Below are 24,205 nucleotides of genomic sequence, written 5' to 3'. Positions count from 1 at the left end.
TGTTTTCTGTTCTGGTGTCCAACAGATTCCTAATTTGTGGGAGAAGAAATATGTTTTCATGGGACATAATAAGATTACTTCTACTGCATCTGAGCTGTTCTAATACTTTGTGAGCAAACCATTCAGTAGTGCTTATACTCACCGGAACTTTCCAGCGCTTTGGATACTCAGTTTGGGCGATTATCTTTCTTACACTATTGAGACTCTAAGGGGTTTATTTATTAAGATTGGAGTTCTATTGAAGATGGGATGTTGCTATAGGCAACCAATAAGAATCAAGTTCTTATTTATTTAGCACCTTCTACAAGACAGTAGATAGAATTTATATTATTCACTCACTAGGTGGTGTTAGAGTGCACTTGTTTTAAAGGGAGAGCGCTGTATTTTTGAATGTTGTGCCTTTTTATCTAATTGTCTTTTTTTGGATGACAACCTGTGGAGGTTACATATAACCAGGCCTGTAAAACATAACCAGGCATGTGCACAAGCACAAGGGGTAGCACATACAGATGTCTCCTTATACATCTAGCTTCAATGCAACAGTGTCTTCTTCACACAGCATCTGTTTAAGGGGAATATTCAATGTAGGGTCAGGACTGTCGGGCTGGCCCTTCAGCCGTGACCCTGTCTCGTTCTCAGCCGGCTTGACAGGGATATTATAGGCGGGATTCAATGTCCTGCCTGCCGAGTGCCACGAGAAGTGACCGGAAATCGGCGAGCTGCGGCCGGGAGCTCGTCAATTCTCGGCCGATCTCAGCAGAACGTTCCCGACTACTTGTGAAGTCGGGCACGTACTGCCGAGATCCCTGTTCTGTCGGGGAAGACAGCATGGAATAGGGCCTCACCACCATTTCCCATATCAGGAATGGTGGCGGGAGATTGAATATCCTCCTAAGAGTGAATCTATATACAAGCAACAACCGCCCATGTTGTCAAAAAAGACGCATCATCGTAGTGCTTCATATACAGATTCACACCCAGCCGCACACAAGTGTTCAGTATCAAATTAATCAGTGCAATCTCGTGAAGCAGTTTGCATTAGAACAAAGTGGCATATTTTCGTGAGGCCAATACTTGGCGCAAGCTGAGTCGCATGGGAACTGCTGCACCGAGAAAGTTTGTTTGGCGCTACTGCAGCCAAAGTGTATGATGGCATATCTATCTACACATAAATGGAGGGCATGCTTTAGGAATCCCTATCCGATAATCAGGAGATGTTAGTGAGTAAATGATGAGAGTAAAATTGCAGGAGTGAACAAATCACATGAATATATATTGAATATATATATATTATTATTTTTTAAGTGAAATTATTTTATTTATGCCGGTTTTCCTAATACACTGTAACCTACCCCCCCCCCCCCCCCCCCCCCCCAAAAAAAAAACTTCACATTTAACCCTTTACATGCCAACAGAAAGAGAGGTTTGCAAAAATATCCACTAAAAATGCCAACATCTGTGAAAGATGCGCAAAAGATCAGCTAAAAACATTTGATATATAAATTCAGAAAAATGTGTAAAGATTATAATTTCCTATTTCAGGTAATTACGGTCATTATGATGAATAAAAAGGTTTGCTTGGCAATTTTCACACCATTTTTTTTTACAAATTCACTTGGCACTCACAGGGTTAATATACTCCAAAAAAATGTAATTGGCCTCAAAGAGCTCTTTTTTAAAAGAAAAAAAAAACTGCATAATTGTAACACAAAAGTAAAACAGTTACAAGAGCAAGAAAAGAGACAGCTCAATGAAAACACAGGGAACTGAAAATAAGTAATGTTTGTGATAATTCATGAAAGCTCTCACATCAGGACCGCAGGGTGATCAAGATTCCCTCTGCACAATACACATTAGGGAAGTTAGTTTTACAATCCCACGCCAGTAAATCAGATTACAGTTGATGGAATTCAGTTTTGTTTAAAAGCAACAAGTGTTCCAGAACAAACTCAGTGATAAGAGATCCACGCCGTGGCTCCAGATTCAATATTAGAGTCGATGCATGTGACCTGTACATGGTCACAAAGATCCAAGCAGGGGCAGCCAGAAACATTTCAATGGAATAAACAAGTTGAATTAGCACACAATCAACAGGAAAAGCGGCTTGAAACACAATAATCTGGCCGGGAGCTCCTGCAGGGGCACGACGGCAACGGAAGGAAAGGGGGACCTTTACACATCGCTCTGTACCTACCCACTGTAAGCCACATGTATCACAATTTAACCTTTATTCTGCCAGAGCCACAAAGTGCTTCATGCAACTTCTACAGGGGCATAAAAAGGAAGAGGCTAATACAGGCAAAATCCCAAATATTCTTCCAATTCACAGGGTTCACTGACCTTACATATATTGTACTGATCCTTCTCAAACTATATTTCAAAATTAATATTTATGACATATAAAATGGAAATGGTAAAAAAAAAAAACAGGTGTTAAATGTGTCCTAGTAGGGTACATGAATATAAAAGAGTGCACCATGTGGCATAAACAGAGATGCTAAGAAATATCATCATCTGTATATATGTCTAGGGTCTGTTTGTGTATTTTCAAAGTACTGCCATCTGTTGGTAGCGAGTGAAACTACATCTCTTTCTCTCTCACACAAGAGGCAATCAGAAGGTAGCAAACTAGCATTAGCTTCGAGCAGGCTTATTAGTATAATACATGATCATATGTTTATTCCACATTGCTCTTTCATTTTACACTGTGATCTTGGAGTATTTACAGAAGAAGAATTTAAAGTCACTGGATATACCGGGAAAGCCAGAAAATAACACTGTACATGGTCACAAAGCAATGGAAGCATACTTGGTGATCAAATAATGGGAGCATAGTAAATTAAGCACTTCTATGGCAACATATTACAATCATACACACACACACACACACACACACACACACACCTACCAGTCCTGGCTGTTTATTGCATCACCATAACCTGGAGTGTCCACTACAGTCAAGCGAAGCTTCACACCACGTTCCTCAATCTCCACAGTGGAGGCTTCAATCTGAACCGTTCGTTCAATTTTTTCTATAGGATAAATGATAAAAGAGTGTAAGCTTCATTATGGTAACTATAACTATTCTGATGGGATTATGCCATTAGGGTAGGGGTCAGGGAACCTTTTTTTACCTTTTACCCCAAAATATATTTAGATACACGGATGTTACCGCCTTGATTAGAAAGGAAGGAAATCATTTAATTATAATACACACTGTACCCCCCACAAACTGATGATATATCCTGCTAGTACGGTACACAGGCTGGCAGCAATTGATGATGATGGTGATGATTACCATGTATGGCTGTGTGGTACAAAATATGTACCAACCACAACCGTACATGGTAATTATCTTCCTCAATGGCTGCCATTGATAATGTGACGTAAAGGCAACTATAAGTGTCAGTATTTCAAGATGATATAGTGATAGTCTGTGCAAATGTTTTTCCCTAGACTAGAGATGGGTATACCTTGACAGGAGCCTATAACCAGGCAAAGAAACTCAGCACCGCAGCAGCAGTACAGACTGAGCGCTGCCCATTTGGTGCAGCAACTAGTCGACGCTACTGAAGAAGCGGTCGGACTTGGAGGCGGGGCCCGGGACATCACACAGGGAAACATGTTATACACAAGGGCTGACGCACTGCACTGTGTCAGGTCCTAGAACACAGTACCTTAACACACACAGCCAGGCATGCATATATAATCTATATATTTAGATTTGATATGTATGCTCTATATATAGATTCTGTTTGCAATGAAATTAAATTCCTGGGGGTAATGGATGGTCGTGCTGCCGAGACACAGCCGGGCATGCATCTAGATTCATATGCATGCCCGGCTGTGTTTTCGGCAGCGCAGCCGTCCATTACCCCCCAAAATTTCATTTTTACTCGGGTAATTTAGCCCTGTTCCCCAGACCACTACATTAAGGACCAATTCAATTTTTTGGGGTCTATATTTCATGTCTACATGGGAAAGTATAAATGCCCAAACAATTGTTAGGATTCAATTATGTTTGATCATGCATGCATATCGCCCATGCCACAGATAGGGTTTGAACCTTCCAAAGTCCTGCTTTGGGCTTCCAAACCCCCCCCCCCCCCCCATTTAAATGCTGTAAGTGCCAACTTAGTGCACGTTTTTTCTTGTATCACAGGAGGCTGCAAGAGAAAATGCCAACCCCATGGCTACTGGACATCTAAACAAAGCAACGATTGAATTGCTTTGTTTTGCACCTCCTAGTAGTAGCCATGGACTAAAACAATTGAATCGGCTCTCAAAAGCCAATAGATGCTATTGACAATGGTTATATGCAAATCTGTATAAAACCAAAAGATTCTCATGGATGCTCCAGTATAAGATGGTTATATATGATTGTTTTAAGGACATGTTTGGGATCACTACTGGCATAGAATGATTGGTACCAGGGTTGCTCTCACGCTAGCATTGATGCAGACACATCAGAGGTACCGGTGTCTGTAGACACCATGAAACAGACCTGCTACTGACAGGACCCACATTTTTAGGACACCTCCCGGCAATTTAAAACCATACAGGGTAATGCACATTACAGAGTGGATAGGGATAGGAAAGGCAATACACCACAGCCTTTTGTATACTATGGAGTGGATAGGAAAGGAAATGCACTGCAGCCTGTTTTACACTATGTTTTGTTCCATCCAATTGGAAAGAGCGACAGAATATGCCGCGCTATATAAAAAAAAACTGTAAATAAATAGTAAATCATAATACAGTGAATTCAAACAAAAGGACATGATGCAAGCAACCACAGAAAGCAGGAAAATAAATGATAAATATTTAGAGTTTAAAGGAAATAACAGATCATACCCTTAGTTGTGCTATGTAAGCTTTGTCATCTTACACCTCAGACATTATTTGCTTGTTCATTTCAAGCCTGTGTTATTTGCAGATTGTGATTTGGGGATTAACCTTCTACTTTTTATATATATATATATATATATATATATATATATATATATATATATATATATATAAAAAATAATTATTATCTATGTTATAATATAAATGTAATTTCATATAATGTTATTCTGTAATGTAAAAACTGTCAGATTCATGGAGACAGGCTGTGCTCTATGTGACATGGCACAATATCCTGCTGCCAGTAGCCATCTGCTGATGGGTAGACTGTGGGTATAAAATGAAATACTTGGTCAACATTAACAAAGAGGCCGTGGCATGTAAACAATGCTCATTCAGTATTTCCTAAGTGTGCCAAGAAAACATTCTCAACACCATTACATCACCCCCAGCCATGGATATATGCTGTTAATGCCCAATTATGAACCCTTCATTCACAGATTTGCAGCAGAAATTGAGATTCATCAAAACAGTCAACATGTTCCCAGTATTCAGCATTACAGCTTTGGAGACTCTGTTCCACTGTGGCCTCAGTTTCCAGTTATTGTACTTCTGCTGCTGTAGCCCTCTACATCAAGGTGTGCTCTACTGTATACCACTGTTATAAGGCATGGCTATTTAGTTCAAGCTGACAATAGGCCAAAGAAACTCTGACCATGTTCGTTAAGAACACATTTTTGCAGAAAGAACTGGCAATCTCAGAATTTTTTGTACACAATTCTCTGTAAACGGTAAAAAGTATGCAGTGTGTAAAAACTCAAAACGTATCAGCCATTGCTGAGATGATCAAACCACCATGTCCCAAGGGGTGTACACAAGGGGTGATTCCTCTAAGTGATTTTTACTACAGCATAAAAATTGCTTAGAAGGTTTCCTGGAATCACCCCGCATATACACAGTGGGCAATAGCGGTGTACGGCCCGCCTACAATGCGAGCAATTATATTTTAACTAGACCTGCAGGGTCTATTCGACTGTACACACGGGCTGCTGCTGGGGGGATGGCTGCCGGCTAATCTCCAGCAGTGACAGGGCGTACACCCCTTTACACTAACAATTTTTTTAAGGTCAGTCACTTAGTGGTTTGAACAACACCTGAACCCCCTGATCATGGCTGCATGCTTTTAAGTATTGGAGTTTCTTCACATGATTGGTTGGTTGATTAATTTAACTAAGCATTTGTACATAATAGAGTGGGCACTAATATTTAATTCAAGTTCTGTTCTAGAAGCAAAGTTGTATTATGCATTTTATGTTCAATTGCATGTTACTATAATTGACAAATGTAAAAGAACATTTTATCTGCACCCTTCATACATGCACAGTCCCTTTTCACATTTAGTTACCCTTTTGCTATTAAAACTGTCTGAATTCTGACTTTATCAGAAAATTCTTGGTGTCCAATAAATGGTTGATGAGCTCATTCACACATAATAAAAACATGGAAAGCATTTTAACATGATTCCAAACAAAATTCCCCTTTTCTCTCTGTACAGTTAGAACTTTGCAGATTTGTTTACACTGCTGAGATAACTATTACCAGCGTGCACTCTTTATATCAGTGCATGATAATAATAGACAATAGTGTCAAGCCAACAAGTGCTCTTAATGATGCACAACTATGAATTATGTAAGGGAAAGAAAGGCGCACAAATATTCAGGAGATAATCCGTTCACAGTGACTACCTGCAGCTCCCGGTATGTACCGCTCAGGGTAGAGGTCAGTGAGGAACAAACTGTTAATCAAAGTAGATTTTCCCAATCCAGACTCTCCTGCAAGCAAAGAAGAAAATAAAGATAGATAATGTATGTCATTTATTCTAAAACATATTTACACTTGATAAACTGTGCCTGCATAAATAAAAGGCATATAGAGGCACTTGTATGCATCAATGAATCCTCTTATGTATTGTTGCTTTGGTATGTGGGAAATTTGCATATATGTACACCAAGCCCACAAAATGCCTAGCTGGTTTTGGACAGACCAGAGGCCCCATTCACTATAAGGCTAAAAGTCATACTGTACAACTAAAACAGCTACACTATCTATAAATAAATGAGGGCTGCGGACATTAGTGGATACTGGGGGGCAGTGCCAATGGGTTTAAAAGGATAACATTTATATCTAGAAGCCTGGTGTATCAGGGAATGAGAATACAAAAGCAAACAATTTAAATAAATCTACAGCAAATTGTGAGCAACATAGATAAAAGTAGTACTTGTGAAGGGTGGTGGGGTGTTTGCCCGGTAACTTACCGACTACCATGAGAGTGAATTCAAAACCTTTCTTGACAGACTTCCTGTGCACCTGGTTGGGTAGGTTGGCAAATCCCACATATCCGGCAGAGTCAGAAAACTAGGAGGAATGGAAGTAGAGTTCTGTAAAACTGCACCCATAAACTTGTGTAACAGACAAGTGTAACAAAAGTATGACAATTGCTGGAGGACATGCATGCATAGGAGACCATATGGTCTGCCAGTCCCTCCATTGGTTACCTGTATCTTACCGTATTCAATATAAAACACTTTTACTAGCATATATAGCTATTAACCATACTGCACCAGCATATATCTCTCTACTTATCACAAAATATCTCCCATCTCGACCACTCCGCTCTGCACAAGAATTGTGTCTCTCTTCTGCACGGATCACTAGCTCCCATTCACTATTACAGGACTTTCAGCGGGCTGCTCCCATCTTATGGAATGCCCTTCCCCCCGCAATAAGACTCTCCACTAGCCTCCAAACTTTCAAGCATTCCCTGAAAACTCACCTCTTCAGGCAAGTCTATTATATTTAAGTTCTACACGCATAACCCTCTGAGGCACTTATGTATTATATAGCTTCCCTTCTGGACTTGTAACTTGGTGGGGCTGCTATGCTATTACTGGTGCCTGTCCTTGTGTTTCCCTTCTATATCCCTATAGATTGTAAGCTTACAGCAGGGCCCTCCTACCTCCAAATCGGTCTGTTGTTACCCGGTTTGTTTTATCGCTGTCTACAATTGTAAAGTGCAACGGAATCTGCTGCGCTATATAAGAGACTGTAAATAAATAAATAAATAAATAAAGTTCTCTGGAAGCCAAAGTATTTATAATACTGGCATAAAACTGACAAGTATTATTAAAATAGCACCTACCTTGACCTTCTCTCCAGTTTGTGACATAGTGTATCACTTGGAAGCCTTAAATCTAAAAAACACATATCAATACAGAGTCAGTATAGGCTGAGAATAATGTAGAAGCAGAATATGTGGAAAAATGTAAAAAGGCAGGTCAGTTAATATAAAGGATGTCAAAAAGCCTTCTAATAAATGTGAACGACATGCATATTGGGGACACAGTCAGTTGGTAGTGAAGAACTATCACAAAGACACCGGATGGGCAGACTAGATGGGCCAAATGGTTCTAATCTGCCGTCAAATTCTATGTTTCTAACTCACAGCAAAGGAGAAAGTAACTGGTCTCAGAAGAACCTGCTAAAGGACACTTTCCTGAGTGAGGGCACGCAAGCAATGCACCAGGTCTACATTCTCACGCAAGACTGTGCAGAGACATGGTTCACAATCACAGGGATGCAAATGTTTGCTGCAAATTGGGAAGACTGACACCAGTTAGAAGTGATACGTAATTCACCGACCTTAACAATAATTAGTGTATGTAATCTTTATGTGGAACAATACGGTCAGAAAGTGTTCCCTGTTCCGTACTGAAATTTGTAAGAAAACAAAAGGTATTTATTGCTGCATGTGTCCGACTTGGCTTTAAAAATAATCACGCTAAATGTGAAAAAAAAAATGTGTGAATAAATCGCAAATGGCGACCAGCTAACAACTAGCAGTTATGGATGCAGAAGTCATAACCACAGCTAAATGTAATATCACAAACAGGAATTCAGCATAAAAAATAGAATATGTAACAAAAACAAAAGTTCAGCCTGATTTAACTTTCTGCTATCATCCAGTTCATGGCATCACAGTGTTCAGTTTGACCCCATGCCCTGACTTGGATTACATGATGGGCCCTGCTTATCCCTGGCTACTCTAGACTACTTATCTACTTCACTGTGTAAAATCACTGGCTGCACTGGACTTCAACTTGCAGAGACTTCTGACATCACTTACTACTCTACAAGCTTTCAGGAGACTCTTTATTGGGGTTCATCTACAGCAAAATTATAATAAAATATAACTGCAATCTTCTTTCGAGAAAGTAAAGGAATATTGTCTTATATTTCAAAGCCTATATGATATATGTATTTGCTATTCTCCAGAAGACAAAGCAATAAACACCATATGGAAGTAATGTAAAAAAAAAAAAACAACAACAAGATGGATAACTCGGACTGGGTGACCTTCTAATGAGCTTCAGGGCCTGGCTTAGTTCCATAAGGAAATCAGAAATGTGAACATATAAAAAGCAAGTTCAGCAGCAGTTTAGAATAATAATACTGTGATCCTGTGGGGTTCTGCAAACACTATCAGGTCAGGAGCATGTTGAGATGAATGGTAAGCCAATGTACTGAACAAATAGATAATTTATTATGAAAATACATATCACATATGTAATGTAGATCCAATTTTGATGCGTTAAGGTGTACTGAGCAAAGGGTACGGTCCTATGTAAACCTTACAATAGTGCAAGGGATGAATATGTGAGTATCGGTCTATGAAGTGCCTGGCACAGCAGATCCAGTGTTTACATAAAGGGCATTTTCATCTGCTGAAGGACATTACATACCGACTGTACTGTACATACAATAAAAGGCGGTCATATTTTGTATACATTACTATACTCTATTGAATTCACTTATACTATTGCTTAAACTAGACAATATTACTTTAATAATTAAAAGAATGTAGTACCTAAAAATAGGTCATCAAATTTTTTCTGAAGAAGCCTTATACTGCCACATAGTTATGATGTAGAAGGTTAAAGGTCTGGTACGGGACACTTCGGGGTAGATGTATGCAGCAGTGATAAGGGAGAAGTGATAAAGTGCCTGGTACTTTATCACCGTCCAATCAGCTCCTGACTGTTAAGTTACAGGCTGGGGTTAAAAAGGGACTGTTAGGAGCTGATTGGCCGGTGATAAAGTACCACTTCTCCTCCCTTATCAGTGTTTCATAAATCTACCCCTTACTTTCAGAATAAACAAAATAACTTGTATATGGATTGGGGAATGTTGTAAGTGTACAGAATAATTGTACAGGCACATTCAGTGCATGCACCCAGATAGCTTAGTAGCTCTGCAATCCCAGCTCAGCAGGAATCCCAGACTGCGGAATATCATTTCCTGTCATATATCAGAGTAAAGAAAAGAAATGAGGCCTTCTGGGTAAGAGAAGCCGTCTAATTATGGGACTTAAGGAAAAATTAATAAAAATAAGTTACGCTGGAGCTCAGCAAGGATAACAGTTCTCTACGTGAGGCAATTTCAATCTTATAGGCTCCCTGCTCAGACAGAACTATAAGACCGCACAGGAATGTGCACAGCAAGCAGATACAAAGCTTTACACACAGCACTATCCAACTAAATGCGGGTCAAGAATCACATATTGTGACTGCTCAGGATCTAGTAGGAACACCGCTGCATTTTCCTACAGCTTTTCATGCATAATGAACATATGAAAAAGGAATGGAAAACTAATGAAATTAAAATGGAATTTCCGCAACAAAAAAAAAAAACAACATTCCACCCACAGCAATAATGTCAATTTGTGAGATCATGTGATTGTTTTAGCAAACATGGGGTTCGACTCAACTTAACGCAAGCTGATTATTGTTGGGAAGCCTCTTCCGGTCCTATTCAATTCAGCGCGCGGGTACGCAGGACAGAAGGATTTCTGCATCCAGCCCTCCTAGTGTTAGAGCAGAAATCCAACAAAAATAGGTTTGCGGCGCTGTGTTCTGCCCTAGCACAGCACAAACAGCATCATGGCAGGGCACTCAGAAAATGCGGGTTCTCCAACTAAACTCCCACCCTGTCTAAGTAGCGAGTACAGATAGAACAGTGTGCTGAAATCAATAGCTCTGGGATCTGCTTTATGGCGCTAACTCACGGCAAATTTAATCAAGCTGTTCAGTACTATATATGGATTAGCCCTGTATAGTAGGCATCTGCTGATGGGGAATTGCATTCCTGAATAGCAGACATTGTGCAAATCTGGAAATTCCCTACCAGATAGGCCAGGCTCACTGGTATGCCTTTTACAGAGCCCAAATATAAAGCCAAGCTTTCATTCCACGGTATTCAAGTGATGGAGAGATGCATGCATGGTATAATGGAGCCTGTTTCTGCATGCAAAAGGAAATCATTTTACAGAAGGCAAGCGACATTGAAGTCTTTAGTCTAGGAGTAAAGGTGAAATGAATAGATATGTTGGCATTTACACAATAGTCATTTTCATCTGGACCTGTGATTTTGATATATAAAATATTTCCTGGGCCAGTTTGCAAAATAGGAAAGTAGGCCCCAACGTAATTATTCACTAAGCAGACCAGTAATCATGGTGACAAGCCTATAGACCAGGGGTGGGGAAGCTTTTTTGTGCCAAGGGCCGTTTGTATGGGGAAAAAACCCTCCGGGGGCCATATGTAAAAATTTCTCATACAAATTGTCCTGCTTTAGCCGTCCCACGCTCCGGTGGCTGCCACTGAATAGGACTGACAGTCTACGGCTGCTGTTGATTAAGAGGAATCTTGTGAGAACTACGGACCAATCGCGAGAATTCCCCTGTACTTGACTCCCGGCAAAGCCGCTAGGCGGTTGGGAGGGCCACTCAGACCGGCTACGGGGGGCCTGAAGTTCCCCACCCCTGCTGTAGTACACTGGCACCTAGGAATGCAGTTTACTATAATTTTCATCAGGTAAGTTTAACGCAATTGTGTTTTAGCGCACTTTTTGTACATCTAGATTTAAAAAATGTTGTATGTGCTTTGGCAACAACCGCTTTCCATCTGGACTGCATATGGTATGCCTGCATAAAATACAAATACATGCGCAAATGGAAATCAGTAAAAAAGTAATGTGTGGGTGTCACAAAGCACTGAAAAGCTTAAAACACTTTCAGCTTAGAAATTCCACACAAGCATCATAAAGTAAGTCATGAAGAACTGCTGAGGGCAAAGCTTTAATGGAACTGATCAGATATGGAAAGCAGCACTGATTTATTGACGGTAAAAGGATCAATAAAAAGTAGATTCCAAAGGATTGCAAAGTATGCAAAAATGATATGCAACAAAGAAGTAAGCATGCAATATAATACCTCAATTAGCCAGAAACATCTTTCAACAAAGAGCGGTGGACTGATGAAACAAAAAAAAATATTGGCTTTTGTCACAAAGGGTGTATTTATAGAAGTTATAAAACAATAAAGGTGGAAAGGAGGAAGCCCTGACAAAGCAAGATGAAGGAATCATTGATCAATGATGGGGCAAACCTCAACATCTCCTAATAACCAATATTACTGAAGTGAGGAATCATCCCAAGTACAAAAGTCCAGTCAGTATGGCTGAAGACGTGTTGCTCAATGTGAGGCAGAAGATGCGGTCACATCAGAGTGAACAATAGTGGGCATTACAGAGATAACCACCACATGGAAATCAGCAACAAGTGCCAACCGGAAAAGGCAACGATATCAGATGGAAGGAGTCTGTACATTGCTAGTCCCGCAAGTGAGAGGAGAGAGAGCAAACAAAACATCTTCATAAATATCTACAAAAGACAAAGTAGATTAGAAGTTACTGTAATACTTGAGTTATTTGACATTACATAAAAAAGTGGGAAAATCTAATTTATAAAAATGTTTTGCACAGAAAAAGAAATCTACAGTAGATGTGATATTTCCAGTGTTATTTAAGAAGATATAGCAGGAGGGTATAAGGTAGTTAGGTCGTCAGCATTAAGGTCGACATGCATTGGGTCAACCATTGAAGGTCAACATGAGCCAAGGTCGTCCCATGGGAAGGTCAACAAGGGGTAGGTTGACAGCGAGCGCAGTGAGGGGAGGCGGCACACTTTTTTAGTGTCCATGTTGACATTCGGTATAAAAAAAGTGAAACCTCCGCCCCATGACCAGCTTTTGACTGTCAACCTAATGCTTGTGTGGATCTATTGACATGTCGACATATGCCTTTTCAGGTGTCTACCTTGGCTCATGCCGACACTATGACCCATACCCACCAGGAGAGTTAGTGTTAATAAAAAACAGTAGAAAATGTACACTATTTAATGTCAAACTCTTTTTTACAGGGTGTTTTCCCACTTGTATGTTCATACAAAGAATACAATGAGGTATGAGGCAGGCTCTCTTGGGAGCCCATGCTCGGACATACGTTGTCCAATACACACTGTACTTGCGTACCACCTGTATGAGTCACTCTCCGCATCAGAGACAGTATCAGCTGCAAATGACCTCATTTTTACGTACTGTACCAACCACGCAAGCCACAACTACACACATGCAGGAAAGCACGAGGACAGAAGAAAAAAATTAAAAGGGATAAGGATCATTTCCTGCAGTTGTTCCAGGAAACAAGAAGTAAACTTTCTCATTAATGTCCGAGTGTGACTTTCCTGGTCTCTGTGGCCGTTAAAACATGGAACATTTAAAGAGTTAAAAGCTAGAGTTAGTAGGGTACTGCTACAAGAGAAAATGTATCACTGCTGTTATTCCATTTTGCATGTTAATTGTAAAGTATCAAACGTGTGCTCAAATTCAGATATGTATAGGAAGCGCCATGTTTGCTAATGTGAGAATCGCAAAAATAGCTTCTCACAAAAACAACATGATTGTTGTGAGAACTGCTAAGACAGTATGTTATTTTCTGTAATTAGGCTGTACTGGCCGGCTGCAGAATGCCAAGGCAATGTAAAGTATACTCGACTATCAGGAGAATGGCTCTATCCTAGACAAGGAATACAAAATATCCCCATCTCGCTGCTGTCAGACAACTATTGATAGTTACAATTGCTTAAAAGGGATAATTCAATTAGACATGGAACTTATGGTGGGGCTTTAGATGCCAGGCAATGGGCAGTATTCAATGAGGCTGATTCGCCATGTTCTACGGCGCATATGTGCTATTTTCGTGCTGTAAGGTGAATCTTTTTACTGGAAAAGTTATTCACCCTATTCAACGTGCAATATTTGCCGACGGCGAACAGTGAATGACGGACAATTCGCCGTCTGATAGTCACCGCAATTCGCTGTGGTTTTTCAATGTGATTCGCCATGAGTGTATTCATTGATCAGATGGCGAATTGCTTTCAAAGAGATTTTCGCTGTGTGTCACCGTGTAGCAATCGCCATCTTTTTATGGTGAACTGGAATGTGAACTTATAAAATAAAGTTTTTCTTTTTTTAAATTTGGTGTAAAAAAAAAATCAGGAATTTTATTATGTGAAGGGGCATGCTATTTTTATTCATGTGCTTAAAGCACATGAATATATATTTAATTTAAATATATATATATATATATATATATATATTTTACACATAAAAGCGAGCCCCTGCGGCATTGAATACGGTGACAGGGAGGGCTGGCAGCGAATGCTCCAGCCCTCTTGAACACAGCGACTGTGCAGCGAATCCTAAACAGGATTCGCTGCACATGCCAAGTATTCTCATTGAATACTGCCATAAGTGTCAGGAACAATTCAATGATTCTCTCATAAGCCATATCTGCGAGGTTAAGTACCTAGAGTTTCAGTACACAATTACTGCCCATGGTAACACAGCAACTAGTACCGGCAGCACTAGCTAATGCAAATTTCTGCTTGCACCTTAGGATAGAGAGAGCTAAAGGCCCCCATACATTAGTCCGACTTGTCCTAAGGACAAGTCGGACCTGATTTCCCCCTGCAGCTCCCCGGGAGGGGGACACACGATTAGGCACTGATGTGCCAAGTTTTGCAAATGATACATCGCATGCGATGTATCATTTGCAACTCCCGGGGAGCTACAAGGTGGAGGGAGCAGGGGGGCAAGGGACATCCAGGTGGCGGGTGGAGGATGCTGCGAGGTAACTGGGGGGCGCTGCTAGTAGCCCAGAGGCAGCGGACGCTGCGGGGGACACAGGCGGCAGTAACGTAGAGGCAGGCAGGGGAAGCCGGGAGCTGTCAGCGCTGGAGAAAAAAAAAGCCCATACAATGAATGGGCGGCCTGTGATTGGCTGAGCGCTCTCTCAGCCAATTGATGACTGGCTGAGAGAGCGCTCAGCCAATGACAGTCTGCCCATTCATTGTATGGGCTTTTTTTTTTCTCCAGCGCTGACAGCTCCCGGCTCCCCCTGCCTGCCTCTACGTTACTGCCGCCTGTGTCCCCCGCAGCGTCCGCTGCCTCTGCGCTACTAGAAGCGCCCCCCCCCCCCCGCTCCCTCCACCGGACAGCATTGACAGCTCCCTGCTCCGGATCCCCCTGCCCATCTCCCTCGCCAGCATCCGCCGCCTGTGTCCCCTGCCCGGCTGCACATAAGATTTAGCAAATCTTATGTGCAGCCGGTCCGACCTCCCGACTCTGACCCGATGCGCACGGGACCGCGCATTGGGTCGGACCGGGTGTCTATACCTGCGATTTGGCCCGATTTCACTGGCCGATCCATCTGAATCGGGTGAAATCGTGACTAAATCGCATAGTGTATGGGGGCCTTTAGATGTGCATTAAGTGCACCCTCATGGCTAGTCACAAGCGTCATGTAGACCTTAGTCAGTGAGCTAAATTGTCTCAATTTAAAAAAAAAAAAAAACCCTTCATAATGACAATGATATATGTACTCTGACTGGATAGGACCATGCAGATAGCTTTCAGAGATTTGTAAATGTGTGCAACTAAAGCTTCTGCATTTTGTTTGAGAAAGCATGCAGATTAAATTAGTTAATTTTACTTGTTGACAGTAAAGCGCTATGGGACTGTGTGTATTCCTTTGTAGGGGTGTGATATAGTGTGTCGACATGTACAAAGTTGACACTGGAAACTTTTAACACTGAAACAGTCGACATGAGTTTTTCATTTTTTCATGTCATTGTCGGCACATAAGCAGGTGGACCCCATCCCTGGCATGAGTAGTGTACCGCATCCCTGGCAGCTTCGGGCAAGGTGCCTTACTCCATTACCACCACGCTCAGCAAACTTTACCATTGCCAATCAGAGACCGTGTGAACAAGTCCAAAAATTAAAAAAAAAATCATGACATCCTTTTCCTGTGTTGACCATTGCTGTGTCAGCCTTTTGACCATATGTTGTTGGCCTAGAGCAGTGGTATCCAACCCTAGCCCTCGAGAGCTACCAACAGTTCACATTTTCCAGACAACCTAGCTGCTGCACAGCTGCACTCATTAATCACTGACACATTTTAAAAGATACACAGATGGAGCTAATTAGCTCACTTGTGATTCTGTGAGGAGACCAGCAAAACATGCACTGTTGGTAGCTCTCGAGGACTAGGGTTGGCTACCCCAGGCCTAGAGATTGTCTGTCAGCCATTCGGACACCCCTTTTCTTTTTGGCGACTGATTATAATTTGATTTAGTGATTTAAATCTTGCTTATAATGGACCAATACCAATTATAACGTACTAGTCTTAAAGCACAATTCTTGTACCCAACCACAGCAGTGCAGAAGCTGCGGCAACAGCCAGAGCAGGTGTCCAACTATCCACCTACCCTACCCAACCATAGCATGGCAGGAGCTGCAGCAGCAGGTACAGCAAGTATCCAACTATCCACCTTCTCTTCCCAACCACACAGCAGGGCAGGAGCTGCTGCAGCAGGTACAGAAGATCCCGAAAACCCTCAATGAATAAGCAAACAATCAAGAGAAAAAATAACGGACTGGGGATAGATCTCACATGGATTTCACAACGATATAAACAGTGTTCGATTCACAGACTACTCTGCCGATGAGTCGCTTATTCATTTCAGTTTGTCAATAGTTTTGTAAAGTGAAAATGTTTTTCATTTAATGGACCCATATAGGCCTTAAAGGGTCCACTTAAGGGAGTCTGTTTATTGGGTACTTATGTAGTATCTGGGCTGCCGATTTTTTGATTGTATGCCTTAAGTTAAGGCATACAATCAGATGCGATGCGATGCGATATCGCATCGCATCGCATACGATGCGATGCCCCGATTTTTCCATAGGATTCAATGTTAAAATGGACTGAGTCCATTTTAACATGGAATTCAATGGGAAAAAGGGGTCCTTTTCATACCCCTACTATCCAAGTGGGCATGGAGTTGGATATAAACCTGTGGCGAGCGTAGCGAGCCACCGAGCCCGAAGCGTGGCGAGCGAAGCGAGCCCCGCGAGGGGACGGTATTCTGTGTCCCCTCGCGGGGCTCGCTACGCTCGCCACGCTTCGGGCTCGGTGGCTCGCTACGCTCGCCACAGGTTTATATCCAACTCCATGCCCACTTGGATAGTAGGGGTATGAAAAGGACCCCTTTTTCCCATTGAATTCCATGTTAAAATGGACTCAGTCCATTTTAACATTGAATCCTATGGAAAAATCGGGTCCATCGCATCGCATCGCATCGCATGCGATTTGGTCGGGTGCGATGCGATGCGATGGACCCGATTTCAAAATCGGCAGCCCAGTTACTACATAAGTACCGTTTATTGTGTTGAATTCAGAAAGTCATTAGCTTTCCAACGACATATCACAATGCATGAAAACAACAGAAATAGCATGGAGCCTTATGACAGCACCCTTAAGGGCTCGTCCGATTAAACCATTTTCGAACTTAGATCGTCCCTTAAGATGATAAGTTAGTGTGCAAAGATTGAAGATGATCAGTACTGTTAAAGCATTATCATGGGACATCCACACACAAACATTGTTCAAATATACTTATCTAGATTCTAACTACATTAAAATCCATTGACCGTTTGTTTCTGTGACTCCTTAGTCCAAAAAACTATATAACCAAATCTAATACCACATCATAAACTTCATTTAAGCCTCTGTTGTTATTTGTTTGGAGAATATACCGTGTGTAAATGTCATAGATGAAAATGATCAAAAAGAGATGAAAGAATATTCCATCTGTAAATAAACATGAAATATTATTAAAAAAATTGGACACATATTGTTCCTTTGAGAAGTAAAATAAATGTTCTAGATGAAGGACCCCTTCCAAAAGAAAATATACAAGGGAAGCGCTACTCAGCTGGTACCCAACGCTCCACCCTATCATAACAAAGAAGCAAAGTGAATAGAAACTGCTGCCAAAGATACAAGTAAGGGGCAGCCTAATTATCTCATATGCACAGGCCATTTAACCCACTGAATACTAGCACCAAGCATAGCTAAACAAAAATAAAACCATCCACCAAGACGTAATGCATAACAGTTATAATTTATCAATGAATCTTTACACCACTTATACCCGTAAGGAGTAGTTAAACCGCAAATTGATAAATGACAAAAAGCCTATGCAACAAGTAAGATGAAAAATAACCTAGAGGTCATTTTATGGAGATTTTATTTAGCCACAGAAACTAAATCAGAGTTTCCCAAAACATTTGGGGAAAGAACATACAAGCCATAGACACCCCAGTCATATTATTTGGCACCCACAAACAATAGAAACACAGAAGCAGGATTCCAGGGTTCTCTGGGCAGCCCCGACACATGAACCTCAGGGAGGATCAATTCAATTGTTGCTCTATACGGGCGCAAATAACGCAGGTGCCAATTATATTTACTCACTCCCGTCTGAGCATGTGAGCAGAAAGGTGTGAAAAGTTGGGCTTCTTGCACATTTTCCCTGCCACACCCAATAGCACCAATTACAGACCACCTCCAAGGTGAAAGGCGATATGGCATGACAGGGCATGCAAAAACTATTACATTTCCTCCAAAATGATGAATAACAGTGAATATTTTTCACCCCCATAAAAACCTACAATACTACCCCCTCACTCATTGGCCTGACATCATCTTTAGCATCAGGATAGAGAAGCAAAGCTAATTTCCATAACATAACGATGTAAAAATAATATGATAAACCTACCCTATATGCAAATCAACTTATCATCATCTTTTCATAAGGTGACATTAACTTCTTGGGGGGATATGCCTGGAAATTTTCTGGGCTCAGCTGCGCTGCCGCAGCGGGCTGTCCCGGAAAATTTCCGGGCATATCCCTAATATAGAATAGGTGCGCGCCAGTGGTGTCCAAGTGTGCACCACTGGCGCAGCACCTCTAGAGGGGATTTGTTAACTGTGTAAAGGTGGCCATACATCAGAAAGACCGGTTTTACAATCATGATTGTGTCCAATTTCCCTTCAACTCCCTGACAGTCCTTGTTGGTTTTTGGACACACAATGTACTCACAATCTTTAATTCAATCGGTCATACAATCCATCTGCTGCATGATTGTATGATTGAAGCTTCATTTAACTAGGGGGCTGGCCTACTAGGATCAAAAGGATAGGAGTACCAAAAATCTAGTTTTTGTATTTATTTATTTTAATATACAGGTTGCCAGCAACTACCAATCTGCTCACCTCTACTGTGTTATGCCATTATTAAATAGCCCGAATGCAGCAATCCTCTGAAAACTGTTTTGTAGTGACAGAATTGTGCAAAAGGACATCCGTCGCTCTCTTCAGCCGCCCACCCGTCTGCCACTTGGAAACTTCTGCGGCTCCCAGCATCTTCACTGCCACGGGCCACCCGGAAACTGCACCTCTCTTCTCTGCTAGTCAGGGAGGGAGTGTCACATGCACTCTTAAAAGCACATGCAATATGCTCCCAATCCCAACTGATCTGACGTGTAGTACGTCAGATCAGAGGACCAATCCTCCAATCTCCTGGGGACGGCATTGCATGATTGTGTGCATACAATCCATTTTACAATCCATTGAGATTGTATGATTGGGTGCAATGTCTTTCTGATGTATGGCCACTTTAACAAATGATAGTGTGTAATTCAATATAATACGTAAAAAAAAAAAAAAATCACTGCTGGAACGTCGGATATTACCACTTTTGTAACCAAAAAAAAAGGTACTGGTTTAGTTTTACAGCGGCCGACATATAGGATGCGATATATCGACCGATCCGATGCGATTTTTTATCTGTTCATAACCCCACTATCCACTACACATGGAGTTGATTTTATATAGTGTGGCGAGGGGACGCGGATTACTGCGCTCGCCAAACTATATAAAATCAACTCCATGCGTAGTGGATAGTGGGGTTATGAACAGGTAAAAAAATTGCATCGGATCACATCATATCGCCCGATATCGCATCCGATATATCACCCGCCGTGAAACTAAACAAGTACCAAAAAACCATACAATAGATGATCAAAACTTGAGGAAAAAAGTTCTGAAAGCTCTATAATCAGAAGGCACTAACTATCTCCTCCCCTTCCCCAGATCAACTCCTCATAAACTGACTTTCTGGGGAAGAGTTGATCATCTAATAGCTATCGGCATAATCTAGGGGGGTTGGGTATTTACTATGGTCGGGGTGCCCAAACCTCTTTGAATCACAACGCCCTAGAGCAGTGGTTACCAACCGAGGGTACTCTGCAGACCAGTTGGGGGTAATTGAAAATAATATTGGTAATGGCGGAAGAAGATGAAGTCTCCCATTACCATGAAGATAAACCACGTTGTGTCACTTCTGCAGCATAATCAGCTTCTTCTCATGCTTTTGCCCAACCAGCAATCCACTGGGCACTACCTGCACTGCCCTCAGACATCAGCGATCATCTGCCCCACGCTAACATGGGCGGAGGCTGCATTAATCCTACAGGCATTAGTGGGAATCCTGCAGAAAGTACACAGCCAGCGGCCAGACACAGAGGGATACGACTCCTGGCCGCACACTACTCCGCTGCCACTCCTTTATATAAGGACACACATACCACTTACTTCCACTCCACTCGTAAGTACTGTGGATGTTTAAAATTGAGAGGAGGGGGTACTTATAAACTTTTTTTTTTAAAAACCTTATCAAGGGTACAGGAGAGACAACATGTTGGGAACCACTGAGTATACCAATTTTTTTCATGGAACCCCTTTTACTGTGCTTATACAACATTCTCCGGGACAGTTGTAGTGAGGGACAGGATTTCCCCGTTTGACCACATATTCTATTATTGATAACCACAAACACTGGTTTTGTCTATTACCTTGACCATAAATAATTTGAATTAGTGCTGGACCACCAACTCAGGGCACCCCTGCAAGTGTCCCGAGGCACCCTAGAGTGCCACGTTTTACAGTTTGGGAACCACTGTACTCTGCAAGTGTCCCAAGGCATCCCAGGGTGCCACGGCTCAGAGTTTGGGAACTAGGGACTAAAATGTTTCTGAACTTAGGGAGTATGAGGCATTACAAGAAATGCAGAATTACTGTTCCAGTTAGTATGGAAACTATCTCAGATCATGAAAAATGTATGCATTATTATTATTATACTTCTAAAGCGCCAACATGGTTTGTATTTTGTACAGTAAGGAGATAAAATAAATGCAGCTTGCAAAACAGATTTGCAATACAGACCATTGAGTGTAAGAACATGAATTAACACTCAGGAATTCCAATGAATTGTTCCTGTTTTTTTTTTTTTTTAAGGCGCTAACATTGTTTCAGTCCCTTTCTATTCATTCAACTGCTCTCACCATTCCTGCTGCCTTTAACATTTTACAAGTATTTGTCTAATGTCAGAGGGACCCTCCTCACACAGTGACAATTCCTGGGAACAGATTTTACATTCCTCCATAAACTAACCATAGACAAGGGGTAAATTTACAACCTTTGTAGAAAGTGGTGGAACATTTCACAAATATACACAGGAACTCAGTTTACTATGCAAACTATATTTACTAGCGTAAGAAGAAGCACCTTTATTTAATGCATAATCTGGATATACAGCTATAAACACAACTAACATACATCGACAGGGAAATGGGATGTTTGAGGCATTTCTACAATTTAGAGTTTCTTCTTTAATCAGAGCACAGTAGGAAATAGATTGTTGACACTCCTGTAGAGCTGCTGAAGAAATGCTGAGATTCCTGATAAACACAGACCAGCAAGATCTCAAATAACATTTCCTACATCATTATTTAGGAAAATACAGTAGAATGAATAAAATAACACTGGAAACAATGTATCATCTGCTGATCTAAACCATAAATATGTTAACTTCCCTGGACCTGTAGTAAATGTGTGTTACAAGGCATTTAGCACAAAATCTTTCTCCAAAGAAAACTGGAATTTTGAAGACGGACTAGTGATGGTGTAATGGTTCATTAAACCACAATGGTCCATACACACTGGGTGATTTTGCCCAGCATGTATGATGACCGATGATGGGTAAAATCGATGGGCTGAAAGACGCTCAGTGCAAACAAACTGAGTGTTTTTCCTCCGATTTTCCCAGTAGTGGATATCTTTCCAGCGGATGAGTGGCCAGGCCAGAGATGATGCGGAAGCGCGCATCAGCACTCACCAATGCCCCATACACACTGGGCGGGTTTCGCCCAGTGTGTAAGGGCCTTGAGGGGGCAGCACTAATTAATTGGCCCCTTATGGAGCAATTCAATTGTTGCTCCATTCGAGTGAGTGTGTCACTGTTGACTCTTCTGCATGCAGTCCCAATATATACCATTGGTTCAAAAGATAATGCAAATAAGAACCATCTGTGTGCAATACCTCTTGGGGTACAATTCAATTCAGCAGGAGTTTGGTAAGCTCCAGAGGTGAGTGTCCAGCCCTATTTAATTGCCTGCATCAAACCCTGAACTTGAGTAGAGACGCAGTTTCCCACAATAAAGCCCATTGTTTAATTGCATTAAACTGCATTGTTCAACTAAACTGCCAGGTGTAATGCTGCTAACACAACTGTTTATTCCTCAGCAATAACCATCTTTGTAATACTAGCATTTATTCTAGCACCCTGCAGCTTTCAAAACCTGTGCAGTTCCTTTTCCCTGTCTGGGGTGTTGGTCTCTGCCATGGTGCTTCTAGCAAATGTCTGCTCTACATATCCATGCCGGAATACAGACCACACTGTTCTAGAAACACCACAGCATAGCGCGACACCCCAAGCAGGGAAGAGGAACTGCATGGGAGCTGCTAGAATGAACACTTAATATTACACTGCATACTCAGTTTGTCAGAGAACTTGTTTGTTATAATTTTTTTATTTTAATGAGTGGAGTTTAATTCAGATCAGTGGCTTTGGATACTAATAACACTTTGGAGCAAAAAGATGGAAGCTATTTCCAGTGCAGTACAACGTGATTTATATGGCACCAACACAATCTGCAGTGTTGTACAGTGTGATTTAATTTAAGCACACAAGTTCCAGCCCCCATTGGAACCTGCATTACAAAGTTAACAAACTCCTAACATTAACCTCAGCACTGGAAGGCAGTAAGGAGACCTATTTTGAATACCAACCAAGCCATGACAATTCACTCTGCTTTGGCATGGTTATATTCTACATTTTTGTTTTAAACATAAACAAGTTTACCAATATTAGCCTCAGGTCTCTACATCTGCTGAAGGCATAAATAGTGATAATAGTAATCCTATATAGAGGTATATAGATATCAAATCACACACAGAGTATTACAGAAAATCTCTATGAGCAATTGTATACTACGTACCCTCCTGCAAAGCACAGCACTGTACAAATTGTTAAATATATTTCACCAGATAAAGTATCCTCCAGTGTTTTGCAAAATTGTAACTAATTTAGAAATGACTGTATTACTTAGCACAGTATGGGCTGAGCGCTCCCTACTCCTATTGAATGATTGCACAGTATGGGCACAAGCCCTCCTAAAGTTTAGGCTAAAGAAGAGCACTGTGCCCTGCCCTCTGCGATAAGAAACGGGAACTAGTGGCTTCACCTGAGTAAGAGGCACTTGAAGCTACCGCCTGTCCGTCTCGACAGAATGTATCACGTCGCCGCTCCTCTCCGGAATCCGGTCCCCTCCCAACAGCGGTCCTCCAAGCTCCCACACTGCACTGCGGTTCTGCCCGACTCGATGGTGAGCTATTGGAGAGATGGGCGATACAGTGTGCTAGAACGTCTCCCAGCAGCAGCGCAGCCGCCTGCCGGGTCTACTGCTCTGCTCTGTGACTGTGAGAGTGAGTGAGTGAGTGAGTGAGTGAGTGAGTGAGTGAGTGAGTGAGTGCAGAGAAAGCACTGTGTGTTTGTGGCGATCCACAGCCTGTGTTGGATCTCTGCTGTAGTGTATCCTTTCCACCCCATCCTACTTTGTTAAAGCCCTGAAAAAGCTTCTCTGAGAACCGAAATGTTGCCA

The 24,205-nt window shown here is 41.6% G+C and overlaps 1 protein-coding gene across 1 annotated transcript in view; it reads right to left on the bottom strand.

Annotated features, from left to right (window-relative positions):
* Positions 1 to 23,989, bottom strand: part of LOC146009203 (septin-2A) — a 97,444-nt gene extending 73,455 nt beyond the window's left edge. The window contains exons 1-5 of the mRNA XM_083149335.1: positions 23,789 to 23,989; positions 8,045 to 8,096; positions 7,161 to 7,260; positions 6,591 to 6,677; positions 2,909 to 3,032 (exon numbers count right to left, since the gene is read on the bottom strand). Of these exons, the coding sequence (XP_083005461.1) occupies positions 2,909 to 3,032; positions 6,591 to 6,677; positions 7,161 to 7,260; positions 8,045 to 8,071 (338 nt within the window). The 5' untranslated portion in view covers positions 8,072 to 8,096; positions 23,789 to 23,989. The remainder of the gene's footprint in view (positions 1 to 2,908; positions 3,033 to 6,590; positions 6,678 to 7,160; positions 7,261 to 8,044; positions 8,097 to 23,788) is intronic.
* Positions 23,990 to 24,205: the final 216 nt, after the last annotated feature.

Source organism: Crinia signifera, chromosome 1, assembly GCF_055691185.1.
Source record: "Crinia signifera chromosome 1, ASM5569118v1, whole genome shotgun sequence".
NCBI classification, from domain to species: Eukaryota; Metazoa; Chordata; class Amphibia; order Anura; family Myobatrachidae; genus Crinia; species Crinia signifera.
The sequence above is the reverse complement of the archived record's forward strand: the minus strand, read 5'-3'. Positions and strand labels throughout refer to the sequence as shown.